At 39.6% G+C, this 25547-nt stretch overlaps 1 protein-coding gene across 1 annotated transcript in view; it reads right to left on the bottom strand.

Annotated features, from left to right (window-relative positions):
- SNTB1 (syntrophin beta 1) overlaps window positions 1–25547 on the bottom strand; it is a 212786-nt gene that overhangs the window by 103737 nt on the left and 83502 nt on the right. Inside the window, exon 2 of the mRNA XM_081070731.1 lies at window positions 10406–10628. Within this exon, the coding sequence (XP_080926857.1) occupies window positions 10406–10628 (223 nt within the window). The remainder of the gene's footprint in view (window positions 1–10405; window positions 10629–25547) is intronic.

Here is a 25547-nt window from a genome sequence, read left to right as displayed (position 1 = left end):
GAACTGTGGTTTTGCTTGCCTCGGAACTAGACTCGCACTATTTCCTTTGCCAAGAATACCCTTCCTGTCTTCCTACCCCAACCTTTGACCTGGCGAACTTCTATTTTATTATTCAGTCTCAGCAAAGACATCCACTCCTCTACCAGTCATTCCCTGTTGCCACCCCCCAACCCACCTCCAAAACCAGCACTTTGGATTAGGTAGTTTTCCTGGGAGGCAGCTTCCATAGCACCCTGAATTCAGTTCCCTCATCACCTTTTTGTAGTACTGTTTGGTAATTGCCAGCTTACTTGTACCTCTCTCCTATCCAACGGTGTCAGGGCAAGAACTCGGTCACTGCTCCTGCCTCAGCACCTTTCAAAGAACCTGAATGGTCCAAACTATTTAAAACTTGAAATTTAAGAAAAGGAAAGAAATCACAACCAGGTTTAATGGATCAGAAAGGTCAAAAGTCCTGTTCTAGTAATTTTTAGGAACAAAGGGAGTATCTCTTAACAGACACAGGCCCTGTGTGTCCAAGGAGGTGTTGTTCTAAACGTATCTGCAGCTCTCAGTGCCCCAAACCATCCTCCATTAAGGAAAATAAAACTCCACGCGTGTGTGGAAGGAAGGGAGGGCAGGGACTGCTCTGTGAACAGACCCCCCCTTCTCGCTATCCCTAGGTAGGTGGTGCCTGCTTGAATAGAGGATGCCTGCATGATAGCATTGGGGTTATTTTCAGAAGCTTCATTATCTCAGCTGGAAAATCCTGGGGCAGCTCTTTGCAAACTAAATGCAGTTCAATTAATGTATCAAGAACAAAGGATCAGGACCTGAACATTGAGAATCAACGTTAGCAAAAATCTCTTAGCACCCAGATGGTCAAGTTCAACCTCTCCAAGTGCTCTTAAAACAGGAGAAACTGAAATTTTTCTGGAATGATCCTTAGAGGCATGGTAATGGGCTAAAACGAACTCATTTTATTGTGTATTGAAGAAATCATGCGGCTATTCTTGGCAAGCCCTCTCCTCTATTCTTTTCTCAAGGCTAACCAAAGATAGTTAAATTCCTTTTTTTAAACTAGCATCCCATTGCCAGGGAAACCTTACTAATTCATCTCGCACTGATTAAAAATGTATGATAATTAGGATGAATACTGAAGTTTATATCTATGGAGGAAACAGATTTTCTTAAAAATAACAAGGCTATGAAAATGTTTTTTAAGCTCATTAAAATGGATCTTTTGTGCAGGGAAAAACAGTAGTGGCTTAGCTATTCATGTTCATCTCTTCTCCCTTAAAAGATCCTAGTTAAAAAAAAAAATCGGTAAAATAGGTATAAACCCACACGAGACTAAGAGAGGCAAGAATTTAATACGTGTTTGAAGGACAGAGAGCAATGGAGTCAGGTAGAGCCAGGTAACTGACTGGGGAGTGGAGGGAGAACCCAGGAAGTTACAATCTAAGGGCTGCAATAGGATTCCAGGGCAGTGAGCCGCTGGGATCTGCACAAACTGCAGGAGCTTGGAACCTCTGGAGATTGGTACAGGGGTGATGCAGGGCTGAAAACAAGGGTCCCATGTGAGGTCTTCAAGCTGAGTAGTGGGACTCTGAGAAAGCTGAGATAATGAAGCTTCTGAAAATAACCTCAATAATATATATATATATATATATATATATATATATATATATAGTCACGGGATATGGAGTATAGCATAGGGAATAGAGTCAACGAAATTGTAATAGATATAAACAATATCAGAGGGGCAATAGATTGGGGAGGGGGTTATCACTTTGTGAGGGATGAAATGTCTAACTATTGCATTGTTTTGTACATCTGAAACTAATAAAAAATGATGGATATTTGTCATTCACTTCGTAGCCCACTTGTAAACCAATCTACAGGCTTATGTCTGAGATTTGGGGAATTTTCTCCTACTATTTATTTGATAATGCCCTCCTCTGTTTTCTTTTTTCTCTCTCTATCTCTCTCTCTGAATCCCCTGATGGAAGGATGTCTGACCTCCTGAAAGAGACTGGATGGTTCTCCTCTAGGTAACTCAATGGACCCAGAGAAAACTTCCAAATGCTGACATTTGTAGGAGTGGAAGGGGTCTCTTAGGTTCACTTGCCAAACAATAACTGTACATGAATTCTCATCAATTGGTAAGCCTCCCTCCCCATACAAAGATCCCAGAAGGTTTTTTAGTCTCTCAGTGTAGAAAAAAAGAGAAGTTTGCTGACATTTGAGGAAAACCTCCAACAAGAAAGATGAAGATCAGAACAAACAAACAGAAAAAAAATAACTGGGGAAACAAAGAGCGCAAAGAAAAATAAACAAAACTAATTAATAGTCTCCAAGAATTAGGAGAAAATATGGTGTCCATAAAACAAGAAAGAACAAAATTTTACTAAAATGGAACATCCAGAGAACAAAAAGAACTAAAATATAACTGGTGAAATTTAAACAGAAAATATTCATAGGAAAGGTCATAAAAAATAAAGTTAAAAAATGTGGTAGAAGTAATAAAGAAACAGAAAATCATTCCAGGAAGTTAGACATCTTTCCAACAGGGGATTCAGAGAGAGAGAGAGAAAGAACAAAAAGGGAGGAAGATATTATCAAATAAATAATAGGAGAAAATTCCCCAGATTTCAGACATGAGTCTATAGATTGGTTTACAAACGAGCTGCAAAATGAATGATAAACATCCATTGCTTTTTTTAAAAAATAGATCTTATAGGTCTATTTAATTTTTAAACTGTCCGCCTTTATTGTTTTGATAACATTCAAACTTTCATTTAAAATAACTTTAAAAAGGGAGTGTCATATCTATTTTCTTAGGTTTGTTATGAATGCCGCAAGGCATGCCTCCTTACTTTGTCTTACTACGTGCACTTAAAAATAATGCAACTGTTTAGGGCTTTATTTCCTTTTTCATGTTTCTGATTAATTCAGCCCTAAATTTTCCCTTCCCAACCACTTTTAAACAAATTGTTGCAATTTTACTATATGTTTCACTTCCTATATTTCTCAAATGCAGAATGTGTGCACTGTTGAATCAAACACCAAGGTCATCACTCTTTTTATGCATACCCTTTCTATAGTAACAAAATATTTCACTAGGAGTAGTCTACGTAAGAAACAAGGATAGTTAGGTAGTAGATAGATAGATAGATAGATAGATAGATAGATAGATAGATAGACAGACAGACAGACAGACAGTGATAGAGGTGATAGATACCATGTTTCTCAGAAAATAAGACCTAACCGGAAAATAAGCCCTAGCATGATTTTTCAGGATGCTCGTAATGTAAAATAAGCCCTAATGAGTCTTTTGGAACAAAAATTAATATAAGACCTGGTCTTATTTTGGGGGAAATATGGTACATTAGATAGATGGATGGATGGATGGATGGATGGATAGATAGACAGATAGATATGAATAAGCATGATGAAAATGGTGCTCCTGGTGGTTGGTAGAAAGAAGTCCACCCTTTCAAATGAAAGTGGTAGATTGTCCAAAAGATAATATGTTTTTGTTTGTTTGTTTGCTTGTTTGTTTGTTTTTAATTTTAAACGTGATGATAAAAGTTTAACTTTTTTAAAAATTATAATTGAAAAACTAGACCATTGACTTCTGTTCATGATATACATAGTTAATGACAAGCAATTCCATAGCCATGCGATGAGGTTTCCAGTTCCAGTAAAATGGTGCTCTACACAAATTCAGAAAACCTTCTGCGATGAACACCTGGATACACTAATAAGATAATAAGAAAAGTTTGCTCATTTGTGTTTTAATATAATACTGAGCTTGTAGGAAAGGAAAGAAAACCCTCAGGTCTCCCACAAAAGGGTGTGAGGATATTGAAAACCAGGGTGGTGTGTATTCAAGCTGATCATAAGGCATTCTGGAAAAGTGAGGTGGGGGTGAGGTCTGGCAGGTAGTGGGATGGGTAGTGGTGGGTGGGCCAAGGACTGGGAGTTTGATATATAGGTGATAGTTAAGGCTTTGTAAACCCATGAGTTGAGAAATTGGAACGAAGTTTCCTGCAGAAGACCAGAAATGTCAAAAGGCTAAAAACGTCTGTGAAAGGATGTCTTACAAAATAATCACTGCTCAACAGCTTGAGGAAATGACCTGGAAACTTCTCTCTCCTAGGAAAAAAAAGCACAACAACTTTTCCTTCCCCTTGCACCCAGGAATGAGGATATTTTGATTGAAAGCTGCATTTATGCCATTGTTACACTGACAGGAATTAGAGGATGTGTACATTAAGTCATCTAACCATTACACATGGTCAGTATTGTTAAGCACATTTTATAGATAAGGAATGTGGGAATCAGAGAGATTAGATAATTTAGCTAAAGTTAAAGGGAGTAAGTGACAGAATTGGGACTCAAACCCATATTTTCTGAGTTCAACTCTAGAGTTTTATTCACGTGGTTAATTCGGGCCTATTTTAGATTCTTAAACTGTGTCCACTTACTATAGCATCAGTATATATTGATTTTACATTTGTCCTTTGTTTCCAAAATGTAAATGTCAATCATGATCTGCTAGCAATAGTTTCAGTTATGAGGCCATCATGATGTTTCCAACCAAGAATGAAGAAAACAAGAGCCAGAAAAAACACATAATTCTGTGAGCCTCTTAACAGAAGAAGTACTTTTCCCAAGGGCTTACTATAGTAATAAAACATAGAAGTACATCATGAATCTTCATTCCAGATGTATTAAGGAGAAGACTTTTCAATAGTAATCCAGGTGTAAAAACTGTAGTTGAGAACTCTACATATCGTGTGTGTGCATTGTGTGTGTGGGGGGGGGGTGGGGGGGCAATAATGTGCCCCAAACACTGGGTAAAGGAGGTAGAAATAAGGCTAACGTAGTAAAATGATTATTCTTTTGTTGATGATGGTCATCAAAAGACCACCTGTTCATAGATGTGTAACTAATGTATTTGGGATCATCTAAAACTCCAAGCAAGGTGATATGGGAGGAACTTCAGGGAGCTAGGACTAGAAAATGATTTAATTTCATAAGAAAGATATAAGTCCACTGTTCAGATTCTCATCAGGAATATGATTGTGTGAACTGAAGGGGACAGAGGAGAACCACATGGAGGAACCCCAGCCCATTTATGTATACCCCAAAGGAGATGGGGGATGCAGTAAAGCATAAATTAACAGAAAGGCCATGTTGGCAAGGCTCTCCTGATCCAGGAAGGGAAGGCTTCCAGCTTCTTTGTCTAAAATATACTTCTTAAGGCCTACTGGCATCACCTATATCGATGACCTTGATGACAATTTAATTTCTCACACAGCTAGCCTACATGGAGAGAATGCATTGCTTAGCTTTTCTTGAAGATCCACATCACTTTTATTCCTTGGTGTTCTGGTATTCTGCTTCTGTTTCCACGTGTCTTCCAATACAGCCTGCCTATGATGGGAGGACATACAGACCCTCCTATGTGAGCATTTCCATCTGCTTGACAATTGCTTTGCCCATTACCACTGAATTCTGGCTTGTTTGGTTAATATGAGTCCACTCCACGCAGATGGAACCAATGTCACTATGTTACTAGTCATATTTCTGATCCCTATGGCTGAAGATTGGATGCTGGATTGTGAGGGTCTCATGAAGGGCACTTTGTCGGAACATATCCATGTGCCCTGTAGGACTGATCTGATCGGATCCCTCTGAGTCATAATGTGCTGAGTGGAATTTTTCCATATGAAACCACAACAGAGCCTTCTGTGAATTTTTCATTTGTGCACCATAAATAGAGATGTGTACTATTTTTCAAGAATGGTTTATCAATCCATAATTTAACCATGAAGGTCTACTGTGGAGACTGTTACTAGCAGGCATCATGATGATAAAAGCTTCACACGCCATCCATATTGGGCCATCTACTTTTAACCCAATTCATTGATTAAAAGGTTGTCCTGGTTTCTTTAAGTTTGCTCTGCCTGGCAGCATAGAGCTGTGTTTTTATTTATTCTCTTATTTCTAAGACTACCTAATGGAAGATTTTTTTTTAGGAGAAGTTTTTGAACAGGTAGGAATACCAAAAATAGACAGATCTATGTGCCATTTTTCATTTATTACCATCATATATTTTTGAATGTCCGCTTTATATCAAACTACGTTCTAGAAAGCTGGGATATTAAAATAAAAACATGGGATGCCCCAGATAGCAAGGGTCTTGTGATTTTAAGAACTGGGTAGCACCATGAGAAAAAAGTATCGCAAGTCATTATAAAGGGTGCTGTCGTGAATGGCTCTATAAACAAGTTAGAGTGGGACCTGTGTTATACCTGTGCTGAGGCTTAAAGGGTGACAAGGACGTTGTCAGGGAGCAAGTGAAGGACATGCACAGATTGTTTAAGGGTTACTGGTGCATACAGGATAAGGCGGGAGGAACTGGAGAGTTAGGGAAGATCTAACACCTTATTGGTTTTGAGGAGTTTCTGTGAAGGTGAGAGGGAGCCATTTTGACCAAATGAATAAGTTTTGAGTGTTTCACGCTCCCTTGGCTAGCTGGGCATAGGGTACATGGGAAGGGGTGGGGAAAGGAGCAAATTAGAAATAAAGCACCGGGTAGGAAATATGTCCAAATAGTCTGGAGGACTGAGGAAGTGGCCTGAACTCGAGCAGTGGCTGTGATGGCGGAGAGCTGAATATGAAAAACACGAGTTATTTAAGAGGTAGGATTATAAAAAAGGTTGTAATCATCGACAGCCACTAGCAGGGACATATTCTTGTGGATTCAGTGCCTGCTGGGTGACCTTTTTCACAGAAAGAGCAGCAATCCTGCCTGCTGTTCGATGGCTGTTTCTGTTTGAGAAATTGAACATGAGAGTTTGTAATGCAAACTCTAAGAAGCTGTGTGTCACTCACCGAGGGGATTAAACCCCGAGATGCTATGGCATTTGTCATCGGTTCTCAGGCTTTAGTATCTAGGAGACCATTAACTCCTGGCGATGGTGCTTACAATTCAGGTGAGCTGTTCTGCCAGGTGCTAGAGAGTAGGAGGTAGTGGGGTATCATGATTAAGAAATTGGACTTGGTGTCAGCCAGGCCTGGGCCTGAATCCCAGATTGACTGTTTGCTTCGACTCTCGCCTCTGAACTAATTTTCATTGTCTATAAAATAGAGATTAGAGTATTCACCCCCAGGAATTTGGATTAAATGAGGTACTTGCTCAAACTCACACATAAGTGATGAAACTAAGATTACACTGTGGGTCTAGCTGACTCCAGACTATACACTCTCCCTTTTTCCTTCTTTCTCTTTTATATTTAATGTGTGCATTCTTTTTTTATCATTATTATTTTTTAGAAAAGGGACAATTTCAGTTTTGATTTCTCCTTTGCCCCAAGAGTAATTTCATAGAGAGCTTTAAAGAATCCATGAAGAAAAGCTTTCTATTCTTTGGTTTTGTTATGGATTTTCTAGTTTTATTCCACTGTCATCAGCAGATGTTTGTGTATTATTTCTACCCTCTGGAATTTACTGCATTTTTTATGACCTATCCTGTGGTTAACTCTGTGTATATCCTATGGGATTTGAGAAGAAACTATTATCTATTATCAGGGTACAGAGTTTGCAATGTATCCAGATCTCCCTTATTATGTTATTTGGGTCTTTTGCATATTTATTTACTTTTTGTCCACCTGCCTGTCTTTGGACTGAGAGTAGTATGTTCAATTACATAATATCAGTATGTTTCTATTTCTTCTCACATCTCCCCCAGGTTCTGCCGTAAAGGTCGCTGTTGCGTTCTTTGGTGTGCATGTATGATGGTGAATGTTCTTTGCAAACTCTGGTCTTTAGCTTAAACCAGTCCTTCTTTGCCTTATTTTGTGCTTTTCAATCTGCATTTTCCCTTGTCATATGTCAAGATCAGAACAGATTTTTTGTTGTTGTTCCTGTTAGTTTGCATCTACTTTGGATGCTTTGCCAATTCCTATATTTCTCAACCTTGTAAAAGCACTTTGTGTTAGATATGCCTTCCATTCAGCCCAGAGTCCACATTTCTGAATGGTACATTACACTCTGCCCAGCGTATAACTGGAGTTCCATAAAATTTTTGTTTTCTTTTTCTTTTCTTTGCTTTCTCAACCAGGCTCAAAACCTGGCCCCCCACACAGCCTTTAATTTTTTTTCAGTGTTATTAGGTATATTGACAAAACTGTATGATATTGAAAGTGTACATTGTGGTGATTTGATATACGTATACGTTAGGAAAGATTAATATTATTATCAGAAGTTTGGGATCTGTCTAGACTGAAGTCCCCTCCTGGAACTTCTGGTTTAGCAGAGTTATAATTTCAGTCTTACCCTGATGATTCTCACACCCAAGCAGAACAGGCTGTCGCTCGCCACCTGGGAGGCCCACATACACCCATCATGGGTGGACATGAATGGCACTGATACAACAGTTTAAAAACGCTTTCCCTCTATGGGCTTGACAGAATGAAGTTTCCAGTATTTGAAGTATACTGGAAATTTGATAACTCCCCAAATATTCTTTAAAATATAATTAAATGCCTTGAGAGAAATGTTATAACATGTAAGTCCACCGCTGGAAGGGAACCCTAGAAATCACTTCCTTGAACTCTCTCCCCAGTGCATTAATAATTTCTACGATAGCCCGAGTTTTCTAGTCTGTGTTTTTTTCTCGTAAATGGATGCTGTCACCCACCGTACAGGCATGAGTTTGAAGCCCATTTGTGTCAGATATTAGCTTCATGATATCTGGAACTTACATAAGCACTGAGCCTCAGTTTTTTCTCTATAGAATGGGGACAATGAGAGAAACTCAGGGGGTTGTTGAAAGGACTAAGCAGGGTTACTAATTCAAGGAGTAGGCAGGCAGGGTGAAGGACCAGGCAGGTAATTAAAGAAATCCTCTCAGTGTAAGGCAATATGAGGGATGAGGAGAGTTCCTTTCTTTGTCGACGGAGAAACCTTTACTAGACTCCTGTAGATTGGAGCCCTATCTACAGCAACGTGGGCCTAATATCATTAGATCTACTGATTTTTTCAGAAAAGCAGAAATCTGGATTCTTAATGTAAAATTTCCCCACTATTCATTGTGGCCGCTAACTCAAATTTCTTTCAAACACTAGATAGGTCATTAAAAAACCCTATCGGTGGCCTGGGTACCCCTGTAGGCTGCCACTTTGCAGTCTCTGCTCTAAAGTAATTAGCATAATGCCCAGCACCAGGTAAGCACTCAATAAATTATGAATTCATCAGATCTGAAACCTTAACCATCAGACTCTTGGGAAAAAGAATGCGTTTGATTGGGTGGGTACAAGGCTAGGGAAGAGGAAACTCACAGAGTTACTAAGATATCAACCATAGGCCCGGGAGAGTGGCAGAAACTGAGGGGGTACAACACAGAATAGATGGAAGTGGATTATCTATGAATTCTGCCTCCTTCCCAGTCTGTCTACTCTGACTCATCTTTTGCTGATACCCCCAGTTGTCTCCGAAAACCTCTGATCTCTGATCCCTGTGAACATAGAGCTGACACAGGACAGGTAGGGGGAATGAGGTAAATCCTGCAGCTGGCTGGAGTAAGGGCCAGCAGCTTCCTTAGAATGAGCTTTCTGGGAAAGAAAACAAAAAGAGCATTGAGCTGTGAGCCAAGGAGGCAACTTTTGTCCTGCTCCTACTCCCTTTGGATTTTTTCCTCATCAGCAACACTGAATCTAGCCAAATACTTCCTACTCGGGTGGGTTGCAGCTGTCCCACACATTATATGGCAAATAAGATCCAGCGGAGTTGTTCCTATTTTTAGCATTTGTGTATGGATGCAAAGGTCACCAAGAGTCCCCATTTGCTGGGTCAATTTCCCTCCCTCTTCTTTACGTATCTCTTGTTTGCCTCATAGATATATGTTTTCTGTTCAGATGCATTAGGTGCCACTTTTAGGGGACAAGGGACCCCCAGATATTTGCCCCTCTTGGCTGGACTCCTTATAATCACCATGGCTGTGGTGTATCTATCCCGAGGCCGGAGAAGTCACGTACAGACACAACTCTCTTGGGAGACGCACTCTAGGCGTGGGCCAGGGCCACTTCTTTTTCTGTCTGGAGCACGAAAAGAGGTTTATAGTAGAAAAGAGTTTTACATTTCCTCCCATCCAACCCTCCAAATACACAGTTTAGGGCACTGATACCCAGAGAGAGGCTGATTTGCTTACTATTAGCTAACATTAATAAATACGAGTATAGCTTATATTCATGGAAGGTTCTCCTGGCTTGAACACACACATTCTCTCTGCAACAACACCCTTTGGAAACCACTGTTTTCAGAACGCGAGTACAGCCCTGGCAAGAGCGTCCCCTTTAAACAACAGAGGGTGAAAAGCAGCTGAGATACAGAGCTCTTTGGCCGTCTTTACCTGTTCTCAGTGTCAGCCAACGCCATACTCCGCGTGACGTAGCACATCTTCAGGGGGATGCTTTTCCGGTCTCTGTGGAAGGAGAAGGGCTGCGATGATGACAACAGAGGGTCTGAAGAGCCGGCCCCTAAGCGAGGGGATTCTGGCGGGGGCGTTTCCCACCCAATCTCGGATACAGGGGAGCCTTTCTTCACATAGGGTGTGGCTTCTCGCATGTATTTCACTGCAAGCAAAAAAGACAACAGTAAGCTCTTTTAAGTACATCAGGGCTGCATTTCCGGAAAGTCTGATATTAGACTAGCTCTTAATACTGATCCTCTTAAATTCTGAACACGATTCCGAATTTCCTCTCATGATAGTTATCCTGTCATTTCAATTATATACTAATCTGGTTTTTAGAACTTGCTCTTATGATGACCTGAACTTGAGAATTACTTTCAGCTTTTATCAACTAGGGCAACTTCTTATCTTTTCTGATTATAAGTTGCATTCTGGGAAAGGGGCTACAAAAGAAATGGGTACAGAAGGAGAAAGCATCACTTAGGCTAAAAGACTCATAATTATCCAACATAGACGTAGGGAATCAGTAGCCATATTCACTATCCATGCCATCATTTTTCTATTGAGAAACAAGGACAGACTTTTCAAGTTAATAGTGCTAAGAACATATATGCAAAGAAATACATAGAGGGACACTTATTTTGTAATGGCAAAAATCTGTAATAGCAAAAAGATTTTATGTAAGAGCTGAAAACTTGGAAAAACCTAAATGTCCATTAAAAAAGGATTAAATGAATTGTAAGACATCTAGTCATTAAAAAAATGAGACAGACATAGATGTGTTGATGTAGAATGACCTGTTAAGATCTATTATTAGTTTTAAAAAAGTGGTGAGTAGAATATATACTGTAATATTTTTGTGTATAAAATCATAAATAGATATGCTTGTATATCTGCAACTATTTCTGGATAGAAACACAAGAAAATGTTAACAGGAGTTAGCTCTGGAGAGTGGAAATAAAAGTCAAGATGATGGAGAAATAGACCTTTACTATTCATTTATTACCTTTTTATATCATTTTCATATTTAGCCATACGCATATATTACTTCATAAAATTTAAAGAAACAAAAATAGTTTAAGAGTTGAGTGGAAGAGCCTGAAATTCTGCACTTTGATATGTTTGCTGGATCTCCAGAAGTTACTTGCCTATCCTGATTTTAGGCATTTGGTCCTTAGACAGCTTCTGAGTTGACAGGGCAACTAGATTCTGGGAACCTACAATATATACTTCTATCACTCATGGTCTGGTGGGGGAGGACTTCGGGAGGAACTCTGCTGCTTGAGGGAGGATTTGGCTAAGTCCCTTACAGATATCTCTTATTACAAATTGAAGTGGATTGCATGGGTGCAAATTAGGGGGCATTTCCTCTAGATCTTTGATGATTCAATTCTGCAAATGAGGGCCTTCGTTGTGCAAGAAGACATGGAGCCAAATTTACAGAGACTGCGGAAATAGAAAACATGGGGTTTCCATTCTCAAGAATTACAAAATCATAGATAACTGTAGTCGGTACTGTTGATATCCCATAAGATCCCCTCACCAGCCGGGCACGTACACCGTAGCTTCTATAGGTTGGCTGAGAACAACTCCTAGCTGCCCCTCTGCTCTGGAGAACTGCTCTTAGCCTGACAGAAGCCACCATGCCTGGGAGTGAGCAGGTTTGCTGCCCAATCCCCCCAGACTGAGGCTCTGCTTCTAGGGAACCCCATCTATCATATAGCGACATAAGACTAGTACATGAACTATGGCACAAAGCATAAGAATGAGTTAAGTTTTATAAAGGAATAAAGTACCTTGGAAAAACTCATGAGAAAAAAAAATGGATCCAGGGGCACAAGTGACAAATTAGGTTCACAACAATTTAATAAGCAGACCCAACGTACCCAGAGGCTTGCAATATGGATCTATATTTGGAGAACCAATCATACATATCAAAAACAACCATATTGAGTCAAGACAGAGGAGATGTCATGTAGCACCAACATGTACTTGAAAATAAGATGTCAGGGTCTTAACTGAACAGCAGTGTAATTAGGAGAAAACAGCTCCATGGTTGCTGAAAACCTGTTGGCACAGGTTGTAGTTACAGAAGAAAGGTGATACATGGCCACTGTATTTGAAGGAATATTGTTTATTTCTGGGCAATATGTTTAAAGGGAAACACCAACATACCTAAGAACAAATGCAGAAAATTTAGGGGGACATATTTATGCTGTCCAAAGCTACAATAGACCTGTTTTGAAGGTACTGAATTTTTCATCTCTAAAAATGTTTTAGTAGCAGCTAGAACACTGCTTAGCTTTATATAGTGTAGAATCAAGCTTATTGATCTATAGGGAATTCAAGTATCAAATTAGATTGTTTGAAGATTCTCCTTTAATTGCATTATTATCCTTTTGGCTGGAGTAGGGGATGAGTGTTGTAGAAGTCAGAATCCAGGGATGTTTCATGGAATAGGTGGCATTTGAACTCAGCCTTAAAGGGTAGCTAAAACTTAAAAAAAGTACAGATGAGGATAACAATCCTTTTATATAGTGCACTCTGGTTTATAATTTTTAATACAATTCTGTAGGAAAGGAAAGTCGGACCTCAATGACCTCAGTTTGGAAGAGGGATAAAGAAGGAACATTTATCATATCTCTAATGGTGTGCCAAGTATGGAACCAAGTACTTTACCTAGCTTTCCACACTTAAGCTTCAAAATAACTACTTAAAGTCTCACTTTGTATATAAGGAAACTAGGTCCAGAGAGGAAATGGGTAAAGGGTATTTCATTTATCTAGTATCCATGTATCCACAAGCTGTAAAATAATACATGGCTATCCCCTCTAGGCCCTGAACAAAGAAATGTCTTATTGAGCTACTTTAATTCTGGTAGACACTCGGAGATTTACATAGGTTATCCCTTGCAAGACTAACATTGTTTTACACGTCAGCACACCAAGGCTCAGAAGTTAGCTTGTGTGGAGTCATGTGGCTAGTTAGTGCTGGATCTAGGGTGTGATTTCCCAGAGATTGTACTCTTTCATGAAACCTGCCCACCCCACCTAGATAAAGGATGAGAAGCACAGTGAGAAGCTTTTCCATAGGCAGTGGTGATTAGCCATGGTGGTCTATAAGCAAGAGAATGGTGGAATCGGAGGTCAGTTTCAGAAAGAACTCCTGAAAAGTGAGATCAGATGTACTAGAGGAGGAAATTATTAGACGGAGATCCACCATTTAGAGGGTCATTGGGTGTGACTGCCAGAGATAACCTGAGCAACACTCAAAATATCCATATAACATGTGAGGAATCCCAGAAATGTGTAGCTTGAGCCATTCTTGAACAGAGGCGTGGGAACTACAGCAGTCTTAGCCTGGAAGCAATTATTTACCAAGTAGCCACTTCTTATGTGGCTATTTAGTCCATGAACTTGGGGAATTTATAGAACTTGGGGAATTGACAAAGAAGAGAAGACGCAGTCATGCTCTGAAGAAATGACAGCTCACTGGAAATAATATTCAATACAGAGTAATCCTTTTAATTGACCAACTAAAAATAAAGACAGAGAAAACAAGATAGGTCTCATAAATTACAGATTCATTCATTCAGCCAAAATGTATCAGTTTTCATGTGCTGAGGAATGCGTTGTCCTTGAGACACAGTAAGAAATGGCCTCTGGTTAAAAGAAATGTAAGCCTAGAAAAGGAGGAAGGGAAGTGAGGAGATGACATGAGTCCTTGTGTTAAATCTTAAACTTGGTTTAAGGAGGTCCCAAGCTGGACGAGCTCTACGGGTCTGGGGGAATCAAATGGAAACCCTTTCTGGAAGAAGGAAATGTCATCCTAGGCTTCAAAGAGCCCCTAAAAATCATTTTCAAGAGATTGTCATCATTGTTCTTAAGCAAGATAGACTGAGGTCACTAAACTGTCCACAGACTTGTCCTGAGGAAAAACAAGTAACGTCAACACACCCCTGCTTAAAGCCCTTTTGTTCAGGAGCCCTGCGTCTTTTTCAGAAATATAGAAAATGGAGAAACTTTTTCTTTGTGTAATGAAGAAATCAAAGAAAATTGCCATTGGATTCCTCCAAGGGCCCACAATTTCTGGTCTAGGGGAAGTAATAAAATTGTCAGAATATCCCTTCTTCCTGGAAGAGACTCCAAATAATTATTTCTAGAAGCCTTGGCCATCAGTTATGTCAAGCAATCCCCTCCCCATCCACCAATTGAGGCCTGAGGCTGAGTCCCCTCAGGCAGAGCACAGAGCAGTGCAGCCATGTCTGGGTGTAATAAAGTAGTGCCTCTCACAGGAAATATCAGAGTGTGTGAAACATTTTCATGGTTCTCCATGCCCTAATGTCCTGAAATTTCTATACGTTATAATCAAAATACTGAGAGTGTGGTCTAACTCAGGGAGGGTAAGACTAGGTCTGACTGCAATAGGTGGCCCAAATTACAGTGTATTAAATCATATAGAGGTTTTTTAAATTTTTTTTTTATTTTACCAAAAGTCGAGAGTAAAAAGAAAAGGGCTGCTAGGGCAGCTCTGCTCCCTGAAGTTGTCAGACCCTCAGGCTTCTACTCCCTTCCTGCTGTGTGTCCGTAGCCTGCCATCTAACGATCCAAGGTGGCTGCTTGAGTTCCAGCCATTATCACCAAATTCCCATCAGTAGAAAGGAGGAAGATGTGAAAGACAAACCTTAAAGGTGTCCTTCTTCCTTAAAGGCCACTTTTCAGGAGTTGATACACTATATCTGCTTCCAACCCATTGGCCATTATGTAGTCATATGGCCACTGGTAGATGGAAAAGACATTTACTCTTAACTTTGTGCCAACCTAGTTTAAACCTGGTGAAGTGGGGACATTATTGCTGTGGAAGAAGAGGTTAGATATTAGAGGACAACTCTCAGCTTTTGCCACAGGAAGACACCCATAATCTCATCAGCTTAACACACTAGATTTTATAACATATGAATACAAGTAAATATGGTGGAGCAAGCAGTAAAAAACACAATGACTAGGTCCCATGGACTTTGGTAAGTGTTTGATGTGCACTGACTCCTTTGCACCTGAGAACCACCCTATGATACAAACATTGCAACCACCCCCATTTTACCAAAGCCACTGCAATAAGAGAGGGGCTAAATCATATGCCCAGTTACAGAGCTGGGAAGTGGCAGGCACATGAGTCAAATCCAGGCAACCTGGCTCCAGAGTTCTCTTTTTAACCATGAAACCAAACTGTTTCTCACACTTAAAAAAAGTATATATTAATTGTGTGTGTGTGTGTGTGTGTGTGTGTGTGTGTATGTATTTAAGCCAACATTTGCATGTACTTGGAGAAAACATCCAATTAAGAGGCTATTGCCTGTAACATAAGAGAGCTTGATTTTGTAAGCCTGAACTATTAAACTATGGCATTTCAATAAATGCCTTTTAAGACACTGTAATACGTATTCATAATAGACGGTTTAACCTGGCAGAACTGAGCAGCTAGTGTCTGCATAATTACACCTCCACATGCATACAGACAATAATTTCAGGCAAAGAGCTGTTGAAACCAATCAACAAGCAGCCAGGCCCAGGTTCAGGGTGCCTCTTAATCAGAACTAATTAATAACCCATGCCCTTTCTGGGCATCATGAATTAAAAATGGTAGTTGAGCAATTAAAATTCCAATCTTCAGTTGCAAAAAAACAGGAGGAGAGCAGGATAAAGTGGCCTTCAAACCCGTAATACACCAAGTCACTTTCAATATGCTTCCAGATTTCCATTTGAAGGACAGGCAGTTGTGAAGATTTCAAAAGAACATTCAGTAAAGCCCAAGTTTGCGAAAGCCCCAAGTCACAATCACATTTTTGTTGGGGCAGCCAGATGACATCTGAAAGGAAAAGCACACACAGGCTACTAACAAGGAAATGCTTTAGGCAAATCCAATCAACTCTTTTAGAAGGCTGGTTTCTGAGGAGCCAGCAAGGCTCGCTGATATGTGCAAGGATCCTTCTTAAAAATAACAGCAAAAAAGGGATTTCCAGATTACAGGATGGAAAAGAAATACTTCGTTACTGTATGGGATATGAACACAAAAATGTACATTTTCTAATGTGATTAAGGGAAAAGCTGGAGGTAAGAAACCTTGAGTATTTGGACCTTTGGTGAAACTTTCAAGTTGGGGACAGGTTGGTGACAGTGGAATTTGCTAACAAAATGCAATTTAAGACTTCCCCTTAATGGCATTTCCTAGGTCATCTTAGAAAGGAAAGATACAGAGGGAGATCATTAATATTTCCAAAAAGACCAAGAAATGATGGAAGAGGTAATATAAGCTTCTCAGAAGTTATAGCTAATCCTTCAGGAGGCTGAGTGGTGAGGTGGAAAGAGAATTGGCCCTGGGAGTTGGGGACCTGGATTGCAGTTCCAGCTCAGTCACTAACTAGCTCTGCAGCCCTGAGCAAGTCACTCCACCACATAAACCTCATTTTCTTCACCTGTCAAGAGAAGGAAATACGGTTCCTACCCTTCAAACATCCTATGATTCTTTGAGAAGCTGCCTCTTCTGACAACATTAGAAAAAGAAGAATATTTCTTATCTTACTGTTTGTGTCATCACCGACACGTGGCCCTGCTAAAATACATGCTGACTTCTTGGGCCTTCAGCAGCCATGTCTTCTGACTTTTTCCCCAAGCCCTACAGACACCTGACAAATATGTAAATAAGCCAACCCGTTGAGAAGACATACTCAAGTCACTCATTCTTTGGTTTGGCAGGGTTTTCTAAAAGAATCATTGCTTTCATTCACTTCACACTATTTCTCTTCCATTCTGCCAGGTGGGTCCTTAATGGTAGGATTTTAAAAGACATTTGGGGGTGGCCCATTGGCTCAGTGGTTAGAGTGCAGTGCTCATACCACCAAGGTGGCCGGTTCGATCCCCACATGGGCCAGTGAGCTGTGCGTTCCACAACTAGTTTGAAAACAACGACTTGACTTGGAGCTAATGGGTCAAGGAAAAACACACTGTTCCCAATATTCCCCAATTAAAAAAAAAAGACATTAGAAGGATGACCAAAGGGCTCTCATGAGGTCGGAAGGTCATCATGAGGGAGGGTGCTGGGTTTCAATCTGAGGAGTCAGGAGTCAAATAAACTGGGTATGAACTGTTGACTAATCTTTGGCCTCCAAGTAAATAACTATCTCAGAATTATCCTATTTCAGATAGTGCCATCATTCGATGTGACCTGGTCCCAAGCAAAGTATCTTATCTTATGAGTCCTACAAGCACCCAGAAGTACACTGATTGGTTTAGTTACCCATGAATTCAAAATGCTTAATGAGTTCCTACTATGGGCAGGGCTCTGAGTATTGGAGTTATGCCAGGGAACAAGACAGACTACAGGTGCCTGCCCTGAGGAGCATGCACTAAAGAAGTAGAAAACTAAAGGGCACTGCGCTGAAAGAGACACATACTCGAGGCTTTGGGTGTGTCCCAGTTCACACAGAGCCATTCACCAGCTAGCTCTGTCCTACCACCCGTCCCCATCTCAGCTGATTACCTCTTGGTTCCCACGGTTCACACGCCAGCCATAGAGAAATGCTGTTTAGTTCTCTGAACACACCAAGCTCTCTCTTGCATCTCTCTGCTCTTTGCACATGCCATTCCCCCTGCATGGAAAGCTTTCTGGAAGACTCCTCCCTATATCCTGTAAGTCTCAATTCAGGAAAGATATCCTTCTTGAATCCTGTTTGTGCAGCCACAAAAATTCTAGAAATCATGCTTTTCAAAAGACCTTTTATTCTGCAATGTTTTCCTTATATTTCTTTTCTTATATTGCACCCAAACCTTACCTCTATAATTTGTATTCACTGATCATGGCTCTACTCTGCAGAGATACACACAGAATCATGAACATCTTATGAACTGATAAAATATAAATGCTTGGCTTTACGTAAAAAAGACAAGCCCAGTTAAAAGGAGGCTGCAACTACTGGTCAGATGTGATCGGGCTGCTGGTCCACATTCTCTCAGAGCCTAAAGGTCGTAATGGATGAACCTAATGTATGACAAGCATGAAAGATGTTGCTTTTACTACGTCACATCCCTACATAGCTGCTGGGAGAGACATGCAATGCCTTAGATAAAAAAAATTAAGATTTTAAGTGTTGCACATGGGCTGAAACTAAAAAGATGAAATATAATAGGGATAAGATAGAAAGTTCTGTCGTTGTGTATTCAAAATAAAATCACTGTAGCCCATACGTGACTTTACGTGTTATATGGAGACCATCATTATAAGCATTTCATGTGAAGAAAGGTTCTAGAGAGTTCCATGGCTATAGTTGCCACATAATGTAATAAAATGTTAGGCTGCACTGGTAGAAATATGGTGTTCAGAAAAAGAGAGCATAGTTCCCCTCTTTACCACCTTGATCAAACCATACCTGAAGCTCTAATAGGTTTAGATGAGGGTAAGGAGGTGACCAAGTGTTGAAAGTCTCAATACATGAAGAAAACATAAATTAAATGAAAGACATTAGAGCACAGTAGTGAACAGCATAAACTCTGGAGTCTGATGGCTGGGGTCAAATTCCTAGCTCTTCTGTCGCCAACCTCTGTGGCCTTGGGCAAATTATTTAGTTTCCCCACATGCTATTTCTTTCACCTATATCATAGTATTGTTGTGAGGATTAAATGAGTCAATATAGGTAAAAAAAAAAAGTATATATATATATCTATATATATATATACATACATACACACACACACACACACACACACATATGTATAGAACTTGGTGTTAGAAAATGTCATAATGGTCATTACCATTTTTAAGAGTTAACCTAGAAAAGAAAAGATTTATGGAACCTCAATAACGGAGGGCTGGGTGAAACTCACTTTGTGTATCTCTGCAGTGAATACAAATTACCAGGGTAACGTGTGTGTTCAATACGAGAAAACACTGTGAGGCAGTGAGTTCCTTATTGCTGGTGACATTCCATTACAAACGGGAAGAGACATCTCCCAGCCGTGCTGCAGGAAGGATTATTCTACTCTGTGGAAGAACAGATTGTCTCTGAAACCCCTTCAAGCTGTCATGCTCTATGTTCCTTCTGGAATATGGTTAAGATGCCTAACCTAAAGACCCCAATACTGTGAGCACAGGTCCTGGTTGTGTAACACATCAACGCATGCTGTACACTTCTTCATTACTAGATGCTTCTTAGCTAAATATTCATTAGGTGATAATGGGACAGTTCGTTAAGCTAGCTGAGTTTTAGAATGCTCATCGATAAAATGAGGAAAACAACGAATTCTGCAGTGAGGCAACACAATCAATTCATTTAATAAATGAGCTCCAGAGTCAGAGGATCTGGGTTCGAATCCCAAATCTTCCACTTAACAAGTTGGGCTTCTTTGAGCGAGGTATGCGACCACTTTGTACCTCAATTTCCTCCCTTGAGAATAACAGGACTCATCTCATAGAATAGTTACGACGATTAAATCTTTTTTTTAAATGTATATGAAGCCCTTAGAATCGTGCCTGGCCCATACATACTTAGTACTCACATTTCACTCTTACTCTTCTGTTGTTGCTATAATTGTTGTTATGAAATTTAAATGAAGATACATATTGCACAGATAGCAATCTCTTTTCTAATACTAGGAACTATCAAAATCATGAGTGCTTGACAGTATCGTTTCGTTCACGTATTCGTTGAACGTAAATTAGGCCTCCATTCTGAGTGCCGTGTGGGACTAGACGTGGCAGGGGAAAGTATCAGCTGGACATTCCAGTTCCTGCTTCTGAGAGTTTTATAATCTGCCTGGGAGAAAAGGCATACAAACCTAAAACCTGGGGATTGCCACAGAATATCATTCAATACACACACAAATAATCTCATTTGTCTTCCTTGGGAAAATGCAGTAACGATTTTAACAGTTATACCCTAACATCTGAAGACAGGAAGTGAGTAACAGTCAAAAAGGATGTCTGAATACGCATGTCCTAATATTGTTTTTACTCTTTCCTAGACAGAAGAGCATGTGTAAATAGGTCTTGATGTCAAAAGGCAGGAAGTGCTGCTCTCACTTCCCCCTAACAGGTATCTCTATGAAGTATACCTCTATTATTCCAGGTAGAGTTTGGTAATAACATCCTGCAACTCAAACTTGAGGCTCAGTAAATTGGTTACTTTTCAGTGGCAGAAGCCCAGAGTCATAAAGCTTTTCCAAAGGAAACCACATTAAGTAAACAAAATATCATTACCAAAGGCAGATCAGCCCAGGTCTGAGATTTTTTTCCCACCCTCGCCCGGATGTACTTCAGACCCAAAGCAATCACAGAGGCATCTGCAGGTAAGGCAGATGGTGAGGAGGGCTTTGAAACATCAGGGTCCATCAAACTGGACACTGTTATGAACGCCAGCTGTTTTGAAAATGCTTTCCTATTTAAATCACGTCCGTGTGCATAATCTCATTTCATGCTTATTGTCATGCCCATCTGAACTTTTCATGCACTAAAACTCCCGTAAGAATCGGACCATGCATTTATTTGCTTGAGACTTCCATGGCCCAGGGTAATAACCTAACAACTCTCCCCATCAAATCCTACCCTCTCCCAAGCACCCATACACAAACACAAACACATCTTGCTGGACAGAACTGATGCCTATTGGACTGGATTTTCTCCTGAAGTCCAAACTTAGCTTGGCCTTACTTACAACTCTTTGGGGAGAGTAATTGCCAAGAACTACAAGAAATAGGTCAGGATGACAGAGGAGAGGCCTAAGCAAGCTTCTTGGATCTGACTGTCAGAGCCAGGAGAATAAAACCTCACAAGTTTTTTCCCTTAAGCCTCCAGAAGTTTCACTTGACTCTGAATAGTCGTGCAAGAGAGCTTGTTTTTGTTGTCTTTTTTTTTTTTTTTTTGCTTTTCTTGCTTTTTAAAGAGGTAAAGAGGGGATGATGGTTGAGCATTAGCATAGATACAGCTTTAGAAAAAAATAATAAACAGACCTATAAGAAAATTTAATAATTCAATTAGTGGGCAAATTGAGGTTCAGAAAGTTCAAATATCTTAACCTCAAGTATACAATAGACCTGAAATTTGATCCCTCGTATTCTAAATCTAATATCTAATCTAATAAATCTAATAACCACTGTTATAACAATACAGTTGGTTACACAAGTGTCATGGAAGCTAGACTATTGTGACTAGTGAATTTGTGTTGTTATTGAAGCTGGGAAAAACCTATGGATACTGGGGGGTTTTAAATTAATAAACATACTCTGTAATGATCATATCAGAATTAGAATTATCAAAATATTCCACATCTGTCATAAGGAAAAAATCTAAAGGTAGTATAGGAAAGGCTAAAAAAAAAAAAAAAAAACAGACTATTCCCTGGAGAGTTTGATGATATAAAAAGAGGTTAACAGAAAATCAGTATTCTAAATAGAAGAGGAAATAACAGATACAAAAGAGATTTCAAAGATAACAAAATAACACTGAGACAGATTGATGATAACAAATCTGAAGACTTAGATAAAATGCACAAATTCCTAGAAAAAAATAAACTTGCTAAAAACTGACCTAAGTAGAAATGAGAAGTGTGGCTAGTCTTATAACTCTTAAAGGAATGGAAACACTGGTTAACATTCTTCCCAGAAAGAAAAGACCAGAACCGGAGTTCTGGTAATTCATTTATTAGTGAATTCTACCAAATTTTCAAAGAACAGATCATTCAAATCTTAAACTATTTCAGAAAATAGACAAAGAAAAGGCCTCTTCAATTTATTCTATGAAGCTACTATGACATTAACAACAAAGCCAGACAAGAAAAATTTCAAAAAGGAAAATCACCAACCCATTTTATTCATAAATATAAGTGCAAAAATTCTAAACAAAGTATTAGCAAAGCAAGTTCAACAATATATATAGAAGAGAACTGTAGGGGGAACTATCTGGGGGGAACTGTAGGACCTTGACTTGGGGTGTTCAGGATAGACGCAGCCTTAGGGTGAAAAAATTGAAAGTATATAAAGATATTTTTGAAATGATTTTTAAAAAACGTATACAATATTCAAAGGTGTTATTTATAGTGATACAGTTCAAGTACGATTTCAGCCTATAGAAACTGTTGAGTTTCACACCTAAGTCAGTAAACCATATCACCAAGCATAATGCACTTGTCTATAAGCAACATCATGAATCAAAAAATGGATCGAACATATTTTTCAGGCTACTTGCCCAAGTGCATTAAAACTGGTGTTAGTCTCTGCCAAATGAATACCCGGGTCCTAGTTTTCCACCACAGACAATGGTTTGTCCTTTGCACAAGTCAAAAAGATTTCTGGTTTAGATTCTTCTGTAAGTGCAGATATGCCATAAAATATTTTTTCTGGTGATTGTTCTGAGATTTATATTGGTATCTAGGCAAAATTGCCTTTTAAAATATTTTTAAACACGTGTTAAATATTATATAGTTGAATACTTTAGCAAATGAACAGTAAGTCCTCATTTAACACCGTCAATAGGTTCTTGGAACTGCAATTTTAAGAGAAATGACAATATAACGAAACCAATTTGACCCTAGGCTAATTGATACAAACAAGAGTGAAGTTCCTACGACATATATTCTGGTTACAAAAAACATCACCGAACTTCTAAATAAAGACCTGAAACACTTCTAATGTTAAACATATGAAATTAATGTGAGCTATGTATGCATTTAAGAAAGATGAATAAAAACAAATAAGAGAATGATTTTCCAACACATTAATTCCAGTTCAGGGTCATGGGTGGCCTGAGCCTATCCTGGCATCTCAAGGCACAAGGTAGGACCCACCCTGGACAGGACGCCCTTCCATCGCAGGTTGAACTCATTCAGAATGAGATAGTGTAGACACACTGTGGGGACAGAGCCAGGAGTGCAGTTTCCAGATTCTTGCCCTCACGTGGACAGGTAATCACTCGGGTAGTAAATGGCCATCAACTATGATTGGATGGCTATCAGCTGTGGCTTGTTGGCCATCAGCTGTAATCAGTGAGCCATTGGCCACTAGTATAACTGCTGTGGCTACGCTAGCAGAAAATGGGGGCTAGCAAGCGAATGGTGGCTGGCAAGCGCGGATTGCAGTTAGCAAGGGGTTGGTTGGCAGAGAAGCGGATGGCAGGTTGCGGATTGTGTGGCTCCTGCTTCCTGTGTCTCCAACCCAGCCGCCGGCGAGAATATAGTGGTATGACTCCCCTATCTATGGCTCCGTGGGTGTTGCTTTATGGCCTCACCATATCTTGCATTTTTATGTGGGGAGCGGGACCAGGGACCCTGCATGCCACCTTGCATGACACACACGGTTTTACCTGATGTACACATCTTCAGGATTTGGGAGGAAACTGGAGTCCTGGGAGAAAACCCTCGCAGACACGGGGGAACACGCAAAGTCCACAGCGGCCTTGGCCATGAATTGATTTTTTTTCTTCATCAATGTTATAATGAAACGACATTGAAAGAAAGGACAATACCCGAGGAGCTGCTGTATGTGAGTTACGTGCTATTAGCCCCAATTAACAGTGCAAGGATGGAGGATTAGGAGATCAGGAAATGTTCCCTGCATACATTGATGGGGGAATCAATCAGGAGCAAAAGCCAGATTGGCTTGACTGGAAGGCTGTAATCCTCTAGCTAAATTCTACTGGTTCTTGAATAACCCAGCTTCCTGTTTAGTTTGTGCTTTACCCTCATGACACCCACAACCCCCCTCATCTTTCCTGCTCCCAGATTAGATCTTGGAACATAGACAGTGTTTCAGATCAGAAGGAAGGTTAAGTCATCTGTTCCTTTCAACAGCTACTTCCCTTTCAAGCTTTCATCTTTACCTTTTGCCCTTTGCTTAGCTCTGGGCTGCCTGCAAAGAAGGTGGGGGCATGGTGGAGAGATAGGGATACCTTGAACATAACAAAATACCACCCAGGATGGAACCCATCAAATGGTTCTAGGGTGTTATACACATTCCAGCTCCCTCTGTCCTAATTCTTTGTCTGTTTGTCTTGGTCTTGGTTGGAAAGGACAAAAGGGAGCTACCATTTATGGTACGTCTTTTTATTTTATTTTATACCAGATACTATACATATATTATCTGGTTTAATACACACAACAACTCCGTGAGATTAGTATTGCAAAATGGGAAATTCCATCTGTGAATTACAGACTGAACTGTCTCGTTGTCCATCGTCCTGGATACTCAGACCCTCCATGCCCACGTGCCACAGAATCGGTAGCTGCAAATGTAGTCAGGTATCCTGAACCGGAGAGTTCGGAGTATCTCTGCATGGGAAACTATAAATGCTTTACTTTCTAGTAGGCTATAATTGTCAATCCTTTTTCATTTTTGTTTAACAGATAATGCTTATCTAAGATATGTTAACTTTTAGGATAAGCCTACAAGTCACGCAGGATTTGTGACCTGAGCAGGCTCAAGAGGGCTCTGATATATAATAATCAAACATTCATAGTATATAATATGGTATTATAACAGAAGCAGAACCTGAAAAACAGACTTTTACCATCAAAGCAGTTTATTCTGTTTGTCATATACCCAAATAAAAAATTATAAGACTCTTTCTTTTTTCTTCCTTTTTAATCCTTGGGTGATGCTCAAACACTTTAAATAGGTATTCTGCTTTAAAGAAGTCCATACACATTAAATTATATACTACACTAATTACTTCCAAGAAATAATCCCTTCTAGTTCTACAATCACTTACAAACATTAACACGTATTTCAGTGAATCATACTCAGAGTTCATGAAATTGTAGATTTATAAGTGAATTATACTTGGAATGAATTTTCTACCAGAACTGAGAAATACATGACATTATTCAGCAAATAAAGTATATACAACTCTTTTATATATATATATATATATATATATATATATATATATATATATATATATATATACATATATATATATATATTTTTTTTCAGTTACAGTTGACATTTAATGTTATTTTATACTAGTTTCAGAGGTAAATCACAGTGGTTAGACAGTTATATAATTTGCGCAGTGATCCCTCCCCCCATTAATCTGGTACCCA

The sequence above is a fragment of the Rhinolophus hipposideros genome (genome assembly GCF_964194185.1).
Source record: "Rhinolophus hipposideros genome assembly, chromosome: 13".
Taxonomy (NCBI): Eukaryota; Metazoa; Chordata; class Mammalia; order Chiroptera; family Rhinolophidae; genus Rhinolophus; species Rhinolophus hipposideros.
The sequence above is the reverse complement of the archived record's forward strand: the minus strand, read 5'-3'. Positions and strand labels throughout refer to the sequence as shown.